The sequence below is a fragment of the Sesamum indicum genome, linkage group LG2 (genome assembly GCF_000512975.1).
Source record: "Sesamum indicum cultivar Zhongzhi No. 13 linkage group LG2, S_indicum_v1.0, whole genome shotgun sequence".
Taxonomy (NCBI): domain Eukaryota; kingdom Viridiplantae; phylum Streptophyta; class Magnoliopsida; order Lamiales; family Pedaliaceae; genus Sesamum; species Sesamum indicum.
Window position 1 is genome coordinate 14,735,526 of NC_026146.1, and position 11,879 is coordinate 14,747,404.

At 29.2% G+C, this 11,879-nt stretch overlaps 1 protein-coding gene across 1 annotated transcript in view; it reads right to left on the reverse strand.

Annotated features, from left to right (window-relative positions):
- LOC105156192 (microtubule-associated protein 70-2) overlaps positions 1 to 2,056 on the reverse strand; it is a 6,842-nt gene extending 4,786 nt beyond the window's left edge. Inside the window, exons 1-2 of the mRNA XM_011072262.2 lie at positions 1,409 to 2,056; positions 1,041 to 1,126 (exon numbers count right to left, since the gene is read on the reverse strand). Coding sequence (XP_011070564.1) covers positions 1,041 to 1,126; positions 1,409 to 1,658 — 336 coding nt within the window. The 5' untranslated portion in view covers positions 1,659 to 2,056. The remainder of the gene's footprint in view (positions 1 to 1,040; positions 1,127 to 1,408) is intronic.

Below are 11,879 nucleotides of genomic sequence, written 5' to 3' on the forward strand. Positions count from 1 at the left end.
AAAATAAATCATAAAATAAAAATCCAAGATGGCATACAAATGACATCCAGGAAGAAAGCAGAGATAAAAAGAAATAGTTGTGAAGACATAATACTACTCGTCCATACATGACCAACATAAATCCTCAAATTTAACCTAAATAATTTCATGATATTCACGCAGCAACATTACTTCTGCTTCCTCCAACCCAAGGATATCAATCGTCAAATTAGTACTGGTCCATATATGCTATGGAAACAAACCATTCAATGTTAAAATACGATAATTTTATATTTGAATGCGAAACAGGCAAATTATCTAACGCTTGCTGCAACAAAATCACCTAGGGCCTTCCGTATACTAGCAGCTAATCCTTGCCAATATGCTAAGTATTCTATAAACTACAACAGACTAATGTCGACCTACACCTCAATTTTCTTTCAGTAGATTCCATACAAAGCCAAAACAGACCATGTAACAACAATATAAAAGAAGAACATGAAATCAGTACTGATCAGAAAACAGTATCAATAACGAGACATCCTTGCCACCTGACTTTTCTAGTCTTAGAAATTGGAAAAAGGTGACCTATGGTAATAGAAGAACCTTGACTCTTTGTTTCTGATCACTTAGGTGCACAAAGAAAGTCCTTCTCCCAGTTTCTAACATTATCAAATTAAATTTATCCCACACGATGCCCAGATCCAGTAGAAAGGTTGAGAGTCTGAGACACTAACAAACTCAGAAACTTAACATTCTAATAAGGAAGGCTTTGATTCCAATAAGTCTTCTAAAAGTGAAGTAGGGTCGCATAGCCCACAAAAAATGGCAATATCTACCAAAGTTTACAAATCTCAACTTTCCCAAGGATAAATTACATCCCTGTTTGTAAGTATCACTAACTCATATGATTAGATTTGTATTTGCAAAATCGCCCCTACTACCCTCTAACACATACACCGGAAAAATACAACCCAGTATCAGTTCCCAGGTACGAAAATAAAGCAAAGGTAATAAGATGTACTTCACACAAACAAATGGGAAATGGAAAACAATGAAACCTCTTCAACAGCTTTCTCACGAAGTCTCTCAGACAATTTCAAAGCCCTGATCTGAGACTGCGCTTCCCCCAATTCCCTGTCCTTATCTGCAGCAAGCAAAAACCCACGATAAAATGCCAATGTTTCAACATATTAGATACAAAAAGAAACAAAGAATCGTGATACAGGGCTGAAGTTTATTTTTCTTTTTTGCCAGAAACAAATTAGCACATCAAACGCCTTGTGCTTCGCAACAAAATAGACTGATATCAAAAATTTAAGACACTATAACACGTCATACTATCACTTAAATAAATGAACGCATCCAAGCGGCAGCATTCACATCAAATCCGAGAGCGAATCTAGTGGATCCAGCTGCAGAGACTGACCTCTGACTTCGTTCTCCAGTCGATTCAGCTCCAACTTCACCGGATCCGAACCATGGAGCAGGTTTATAAACTCATCAGCGTCAAGGCTTGGCCGTACGGACGCCCTCCGCCGCGACGACGAACCCTTACCTCCCTCCTTGAACGACGCCGACACCGTCAGCGGCGTCGCCGCCGGCACATTGCCGCTAGTCTCTCCAGCAATCAGCTCCGCCGCCGCGCCTACACTTCCCTCGCCCGAAACCTCCGCCATCACCACCGATCTACTCACTTTTTTGCAGCGCGCATCAAATCTCAAAAAACCTCCGTTTACACTTACAACAATGTGTGTGAATATATATATATATATATCGATATTAATCGAAATATATACGCAGCGAGAGAGAGAGAGGGAAGGAAAGAGAGAGAGTGAGAGAGAGAATTTGGGGGATATGAGTTCAAAAAAACTGTAGTGTGCAGTGGGTATAATATGAGTGAAGATGATAGAGTTTTTCCTTTTCTTTTTCCCCCTTTAGAGAGAGAAAGTTGATGTGAGTTCAAATTAACGCCCTTTCTCTCTCTCCCTCTCCCCCTCCTTCTCTCTCTAAACAACCAAACAAAATTAATCCAAAACACAAAAAGGGAAATTTGCAACTATCTCTGCGTGTGCGCTCTGAGCTGATCGAGAGTGTGTTTTCTCTTTTCCCACAAAATAAAAATAGCACTTCAGTTAAAAAAGCAGCGGACTCCGTAAAATGACTGGATAAACCCTCATCCACCGCTCATTAAAAGCACCAAAAATCCACAGAGACACTGAGGACAGAATTGTCATATCAAACAATTAGAAGAGTGGCTGAAGCAAATTTGTAAACGACGAAAGAGATGGGGGGAGCGCTTTCTCTCTCTCCCTCTCTCTCTCTCTCTCTCTCTCTCTCTCTCTCTATGTGCGAGAGAGAGAGTCGGAGTGATTTCTAATATTATTTAAAAACTTAAACACTTTATTTCTAATAAGTAAGAAAAAAAATATTTACCGCAATAAATACAATTTTAAATAAAATTCACTGCATCGTCTCTCCAGTAAGGAAAAAGTGTTAAGTATTGTACAGCATTTGACAGCTTAACCAAATAAATCAAATTAAAATAGTGAGAATACTAATTATGAGAGTAGTTCAACAGTAAGATTCATTGAATTCAACTTAGGAAATATTAAAAATTAAAAACCAAGAAAATATTAAGAATTTATTTTTCAAAAAAAATTTGGAAAGTGTATTTCTTAAATGTACAATGACATACAGCATGTTGTGAGGAGGAAATTTATATTATATTTTTTTGTCGACTAATCATTGTAAAATAATACATATATCTATTTATACTACGGAATTTGTTCAATCATTCAATACACTCAGTAATTCAGACCAACAAATACGTTCAAATAAAATAAATAAATAATAAATTAATAATGAAGTGAACATATACATCCACATTGTTAGAACTCGAACTTATTGAAAAATAAAATAATACATGAAGCCAGCATTTGTAGAAGAATTAACAGTGTCTTTGAATTGGTGAATTTTAGGGTAGGGATTTTAAATACCTAATAATAAATACTTTGCATTTATTTGCATGGTTTTGTACTAAACATTATTTTTAAATATCTCAACTATAATTTCGTTTATATTTTGTAGCGGATTTTAAATACTTTTGATATTGAGTCATTCAAAGAAATCCAAACCATACACTTAAATCCCAATCTTTTGATCCAAATGTAATAAATGTGGAGGATTTTAAATCTTTAAATTTTAAAGAAATTAAAAATTGAAACGTTGGGTCGACAAACAATACAAATATTAGTTTACTTTTATAACTGTCTATTATTTGAAATTCCTGATTATTTCGTTGGTTCTTATTTTTTTTACATAAATAATAATATAATCATTTTTAATCCAAATAAACCAAGTATATAAAGAGTTTCCGCATCCCAATTGTTTTTTTGTATGCTTTTGCAATTACGCTCTTTTACTGTATATTTACTATGAGTTTCAAGAGAACTGCGGTTTATAAAAACTCTTAAATAATAAGAGGATATATGAATAAATTATTTAAATTGCAGGTAATTATAATATATAAATTGGCATACATATTATTAAATGCACATTTTATTCACAATTCAAAAAAAAAATCATTTAACTTATCATATAAAATTAATAATAATAAAAGAGGATAACATATACTACTTATAACTTTAGACATTATGTTATAAATAAACCGAATCATTCATACTTCACTATCATCGTAATAATAATCTACTATATTTATTTAAATAGTTTTGCATTGCAATAATCTAAAATCATTTATTTTAAAATTTTCAAAATATTTAATAAATCACCCACATAAAAATTTGACCGTTTTTGCAAATTTTTGGTTGAAATCCAAATCCTTTCATTCAAATAGAGTCTCAGCCCAAAAAGAGAGGGCAATTTTGGGAAACCATTTAAGGGGTGGAGTGGCAGAGGCAAATGATAAAGCGTGAGATTCAAGAAATAGTAAAATATTAGGGTTAGCAGAAGCGCTTTGCTGTTAATGAGCAGTTAAGCAGATCCTGTTGACCGATGACCGGCAAAGGGTTGAGGCAGGGAAATGCAGTGATGCAATCAGTAAACTAATCCTCCATTATTATTAAAATGCTAAATAATGATAGGGATCATATTAATTAGGTTAATCAATGTTTAAGAGACAAATGGCGTCCTGCAACCGGGATGATTAAGAGTTAAGACTGTTGTGAGCCGGATGCCTAGTGCGCCTCCCGTGCTGCCTATTGCGGCTATTGCACGCAAACGCAGCGTTGTGGGAGATGCTCATGCCTGGCCGGCTCTCCTGTGGTTTAATTGTTAAATGTTGAATCAAGATGGGTAAATTAGTATGAAAAATCATATTTTGTCATTTGAATTATACTCAATTTTATATTTTGTTATTTGAGTTTTTTATCTTGTATCAACTTGTCATTTTAATTTTGTAAAATTTTACATTTTGTTGTATATGACCGTCTTTTTAATTTTGTAAAATTTTACATTTTGTTGTATATGACCGTCTTTTTATTGATTGTTTTTTCTGTTGTAAAAAACATCACATACACTGGATATACTTTATTTTACCCATACATTGCCCTTAAATATATGATATTTTACCCATATATTGGCCTTATATATCACAAGTTCAGCACACGTTAGGTTTTTTTTTTTTTCCTTTTTTTTTTTTTCCGACAAAAAAGTTGATACAAAATATAAATTTCGCAAAGTTGAAATGATAAGTCAACAAAAAAATAAAAAATAACAAAATATAAAAACAGTTACAGTTTCAATAACAAAATGTAATTTTTTCCATTAGTAGATTGTGAACTTGATTATTTCCATAGCAGAAGGTCTTTTATTCAAAATACTAAGAACTAATTAAATATAGGGTTAAATACACTTTGCATCCCTGACCTATGCAAAAAATGCATTTACACTCTTAAACTATAAAATATAACAAAATGACCCTTCATGATATATATTGATTTTTTTATGACAAAAATGCCCTTATTGTTTATACCCCTAAAATATCCCTATTACAATCATTCTCCTAAATATAATTTGAATTATTATAAAAAAATTTAATTTACTACTCAAAATTTATAATTTTTATACTGAGTATTGAATATGTGTAAACTCCATAAGTTTACAATCTTTATATCTTTTACACAACTTGTAAAAAATTTACATAATTTTTGCATGTGTTGTTATATATTTATTTTTCTAAAAAATAAATTATTATTTGCATGTGTTGATATATATTGATTTTTCTAAAAAATAAATTATTAATATAAATTTAAAATATTACACCGAACATATATATATGTAAAATATGAAAATATATGATATAATTAATATATAATATTCTATATTTTCTTAAATAATGATATGATATATACTTATTATGTGGACGTGCAATTGAATAAAAATTTATAGGTCATATAACATATTTTTTCTATAATATTATATTCATTACGTATTTACACATCTTTACATGCACTTTTTAAATAATTTATTTACATTGTAAAATATATGTCTATGTATTGAGTTTGTAAATATTTTTTGTGTTCCATAATTTATAAAAGTAATAAATTATGAATATTATTTTTAAAATAAAATGTGACTAAAACTTTAAATCACTAAAAATAATTTAGGAAAGATATTTTTAATAAAATATATTTTAGGAAGTAGAATAAAAAAAATATAGGGTAAATGAGCAGGGCATTTTTGTCTTATCAATACCAAATTATTTTGTCGGGGGTGTTTTTGTTACCTTTCATACTTTAAGGGTGTAAATGAAAAAAATATATATAGTCAGGGGTACAAAGTGTATTTAACCCTTAAATATATCAATAATTTTATATTAAAATATACATTAAATTAGATTTAATTATAAAATTAAAAATAATAATCTAAATGTGATTATCTTATTTGCAAAAGATCTTAGATTCGAGTCTTATCTATGTAATGATTGTAAGTATATTTATTTCTTTACTGGAATTATAGAAATACTAAAAAGCTAATTAAATATGTAAATAGTTTTATATTAAAATATATACATTAAATTAGGTTTAATTATAAAATTTCAAATCAAGATGGGGAAAATTAGTAGATTTTGATTTTGGTTTTATCTTTGACGGAAAGTGTTGAATTCGATTTCTGTGTATGTAATGATTGTATATTTATTCCGTATAATTTTTAATTTATTGTCGTTACTAATTTTTTATATTTCAATGCATAATTTAGTATATAATTATTGATATTGATGTGAGCAAAAAGTTATTTGTTTAATAGTTCTTCAACTTGAGTTATTTGAGCCAAATTTCCTACAAGCCTTAAAAAAAATCATAAAAAAATACGTTGGGACTTTAATGCATAAATTAACAAATAGTTGTGAAAAGATAGAAATCAAATACACTAAAGTAGTGATGAGTTGTAAAATGACATGAGAGCTATGAATAAAATAATATGTGCTAACGCCAAATATTGTGTTACCCATAATCAGTGGAAGGAAGGCTTGCTATTATAGCTATAGTCTCGAACGGTTAAGAAATATGACCCCTTGGGACTCGAATCAATAGTTGTTGTCAATAAGCAAGGTCTTTCAAATTTTAAAAGTGGTTGGCAGGAATCCTCGTAGCATCTTACTGGCTGAGAGAATTTTTCTCGAATAAGCCTCTTAATGGACAAGTTTCGATTTTCTATGGGAGTGTTACAAACACAAAAAATCCGCTCCCGTCCTCGATCCTCGGCATGGTTTGGGTGGCTCTTTTCTCTCTCTTGTGAATGAACGGGTTTCTACTATTTGTGAAGGCGACCAACCTGAATTTTATTTATCGAGTGTTCATCGAGTTCAATTGTATTTAGAGTCATATTTATACTATCTGATATATAATTTATTTACACAAATTATTCTTGTCTTTTACATAATTACATAACCCACCCATATCAACCAAAAAGTAGGGGTAATTTGTTTAATGTTGTTGATATTTTTTATGAGTGTACGTAAATATTTTTAAAAATATGGGTGGTTTTGTAAATAATGTTAACATTTTTTGTGGGAGTATGTCTAATTGTTTAGAAAATAAAGATATTTTGTATAAATAGACCATAAATCAGGGATGGATACAAATTATACAATTATTACTTTTATTTAATTGTTGGATTGAAGAGTTGGTATCTTCTTTTTTACCTATAGCTAACAATTTAGTCATGAAAGTAATAATGACTTAGACATGTGAATAGGAATTTGAGAATTATTGAGTATTTATATAAGTTGTATGTGTTTATACTAGACAACGACACACACACACATGACATTATTATGTGTATAAAAACAAATATTGAAATGTTGTTAAAAGTGTACGAATTATTCAATTACTAATATATATATTTTTTTTTGGCCAATCAACCAAGTGAAATATTAGAGTGCAAGTTAAATCCATCTTCGTTATTATTTCGATTTTACCTTTCATATAATTGATGTTTCCCCCCCAAAACAAAAGTATCGATTCATATGACTTTAAATTCTAATAGTTTGATGACTTTTTCAGTCATCTTCACAATATGAAAAAATATGTACAGTGATGAACGAGTGAGAACAACTAATTGTAGACACTATATTTTTTTTAGGGATGGATAGAGTCTATACATTAAAATATATGTGAGCATTAATATTGGTATGAGTAATTTTTAATATATAAAAATGTATTTTTACTGAATTTATAAACTCGTGCTAAATCAATACGACTATTTATCTACTCAAATTAAAAATAATTATTTCTACTAATCTAGTATTAATTTATAAATATCATAAAACTTTAAGTCAAATTAATTGATATATTTAAATTTGTCTAAATATTATAATATGATTGTGTAAGATAATTTGGGAAGGGAGATGTAGTCCATTATTTGAAAGAGAAAGGAGAAAGAAAAGGCAATGTAATGTTAGTTGGAATAGAATAAAATAAAGGTAGTAAAGCTGCATATTTGGCTTTTTGGCAACAATATTGCCCATTGCCCTCCCTTCAACCATTCATACTTTCCATATACCCCCACACTTGCCCTTCCAACCTGCATCTGCACCTCCAACAATCCTTTCAATTCTTCTCTTCCAATTATTGTAATTAAATAATTCTTTCCTTTTTTTTTTCTTTTGCCCTTTGAGATGATAATTATATTATTATAATAATATCTCGATGAACTGAGTATTATATCGATTTAATCAATATACATATATAATGAAAAATTATAAAAATTAAAATAAACTCACTTAAAGTGAGATGGATACTCACACGTCTGCTGGAACTTGAAATCATGAACCGCACTATTTCTTGATTTCAATTTACATACTGGGTAATTTTGAAATTAATAATTAAAAATTAAAAAAACTTTTTTTTTTTATATTTTTCTGAAAATCCAACCCTAGCGTTATTTATCAAATGAAACAGAGCAGTTATAATTTGTAATATCCTAAAATGGGAAATTTTAGTTCAAATCCGACTCGATCGAACCTGAATCAATAATATAGCAAATACAATATACTTGTTGTGTGATTGGTGTACAGTTCAAGAAAACTGACCAATCACAGAGCAAGTGTAATTGGTTTGATTTTGCTAAATATGATCCATACAATAATTTTTCATCTATCTATCTATCTATACTATTGGGCCTCTTTCACTTGGGCTGGTGCGATTAAGTGGTATAGATTACTTTAGGAATGTAATCCAGCCATAATGAGTTATAATAGCGGGCTTTAACTACTAACATCGAGGCATTTCAAAACAAAGTAAATAAAAAATTAAAGGTAATTACGCAGGATATCTCAATAAAATAACTTAAATTATCATTACTCTGTCTTTTTTTTTTCATGCAATTATATATAATTTTAATTAAAAATGACTTGCATCATCAATTCGTTGAATAAGTAATATAACTATCTGTAGCTTTCTTTATTATAACTATATTGTATTTGTCACACACATTTAATGTGTATAAACAATTAGTACATTTGTCCTTAAACATATTTATTTTTGTACAAGATATTTAATTTTTGAAAAAATTATATTTTGATCCCATAATTTTGGGTTATTTGCACTTTTGGTCATTTACTTCATATACATATTTAGTCATTTTTTTTTTGTAAATTTAGTTCTGAATATCTTACATTTGATCATTTTTTGGTAAATTTAGTCCTGTATTGACAATTTTGATCATAACAATGCATAGTTACAGGATAAAAAATGATATCCGTTACAGTTTGAAGGGGATCAAAATTATCAACACATGACTAAATTTGCAAAATGAATGACCAAGTGTGAGATGTTCAGTATTAAATTTGTCAAGAAAATGACTAATTATGTAAGTAGAGTAAGTTACGGACCAACAACCTAAGGACCTAATGTGTAAGTAGAGTAATTAACTCTCACAATATTTTTTATTTATGATTATTATTAATTTAATTTAACAAAAAAATATACTAAAATTTTAACTTATGTACACAGATCCAACATATTTCAACAACTAGTTATAAGGAATTGTTCTTAGGATGCTTTGAATTGGGCAACAGAGTGACAATGTCGTGTTCGTGTCCCCCCAACAACCGCTCCATATTTTCATGGCTTTTGCACACACACACACACACACACACTCGGAAACAGAAAAGGACACCTTAATGCGATGTGTAGTGACGCCGTATGTTTGTTCCTCAAACTGTGGTAAAGTTACCGGGGGAGGGACCCGCGGCGGCCACATCTCCTGGTTTTGGGTGGGATCGTGTGAGACCCCAAGTATGGAACTATGGAGCTTGCCCGTGGACAACGCTCAACTCACTATTACTTTTTTCTATTTAAAATTTTTGAAATAACTACATTTACATCTTATAATCTATAATTTATTTATATAAATTATTCATATTTTTTATTTAATTAAAATCATCGACGACAGTAAAACAAATAATAATATTTTATGTAAGGGTAAATAGCAATTTATCCCCCTATGATATTGAAAATGGGCACATTACCTCTCTATGAAAAATATAGCGATTTATCTCCATGTACTTTTTAAAATGAAGCAATTTACCCCCTTATACAGGGAGGTGAATTGCTTCATTTTAAAAATCATAGGGGGATAAATTATTGTATTTTAAAATATATAGAAAGGTAAATCGCTATTTATTTTTTCTTAAGGGGGTAATTTGCTCATTTATGATATCACAAGAGAGTTGCTTGCATTTTTTCTCTTTATGTAAGAATGTTAATGTTTTTTGAGAATATATCTGTAAATTTTTAAAAAGTATTGATAATTTGTATAAATGATGTTGACGTTCTTTTTTTTTTTTTTGTGCATGTGAAATTATCCAATAATATAGGAATAATTTGCATAAATAAAATATAGGTTAGGAACGGTTAGTGTTATCTCTAATTTTTTTAATTTTTATTTTATTTAATATACATATTATGTAAGTAAAATATTTTTAAAAAATAAAAAATAAAATAGAAGACGTAATAGATTTGAAAAAAAAAACTCATGGAGATTTAGAAAAATTAACTTCGAGTTAAAAGATGTATTATATTGTAAGCAGATATTGAGATGATTGTATGTAGTCGATGTTATCAGGGGTATTTAAAGTTATATGTTAATTTTAAATAGACAATTAAGTTAAAAATTGGGTATTTGTAATATATTCAGACGTAAATGAGGGTCTTACTTGATTGGTAAGGTTGAAACTTTGCAACAAAAAAGATATAAGTTCAAATGACACGAATGCGAGTATATATCTGTTTTCATATTAGTTTGTCGTTTCTTTATTTCATTTGTACAAATTTGTTGAGTTGGATCGTTGATGCGTTGAATCAGTTATTCAACTTGAATGTACTAAACAATGTAATAAAATTCGCATATTATACAAAACAGGAACAAAGTTAGACCGGTATTTGTATTAATCGATTTGAATTTGAGGGTGAGATATTAAGAAATTATTTCAAATTAATCCATATTATAAGATTTTGAAATCTATAAATGTTTAACTAAACATAGTTCTTAAGTTCTTACTGTGGATTCTCCACTCAAGTTCTTTTTCTACATATTGGTGGAAAATTTAAACTCAGCAAGTTATTGATTACGATGTGCATCGCACGACAATGCTCAGTTATCATTCAATCATGTTTAATTAACCAAATATGTAGTCAATCACTAAATTAAGTGGTGTACCATTTAATTGAAACGATGTGTTTATTTTAGTGAAATGGTACGTCATTTGGGGCGAAATGATGCATCAATGCGAATGAAAAGTCATAACATTTTGTAATTATCTTTTTCAATCAGACATGTCTATCCAATATCATATTTCCAGCTTCGATAAATAGGGCCTCTTATTTCATTCAACTGAATCAACTTGAAAATTATTTTAAAGTATTTTTCAAAATCATCACTGCGTCTTTTATTAATATAGTTATAAAATATTTTTTGGTTCATTGTTTTCAAAATTTTGAAATTGTAAGTCTTTGTATCTTATGAGATAAATTATCGTGTCCGTTCGCACCAAGGTATAATTATCTTACACATAAGAGTTAAATTCATGTATATTTTTCATGTTTCACTGCACAGTTCATCTTTAAATGCCTAATTAAGAAGATATAACCTTAATAAGATAGCAACAAATAAGGCTGTAAAATGATTCCAATCGAACCCAACGTATCATTATTTAAGTTTGTTTGAATTATTACTAAATTTGAAAAATTCATATTTAATTTAATTTGATTATTAATTTAATCAAGCTTAAACGAGTTTTAATTAAATCAAGTATGAATTCGAGATCGAGTAATTTGCTATTTTCAAGTACATTTTATTATTTCTGCACTAATCAAGTTCGAGTCGAGCTTGAAGGCATATCAATAATTTTCTTTTTTAGTTAAATTTGGTTCCTA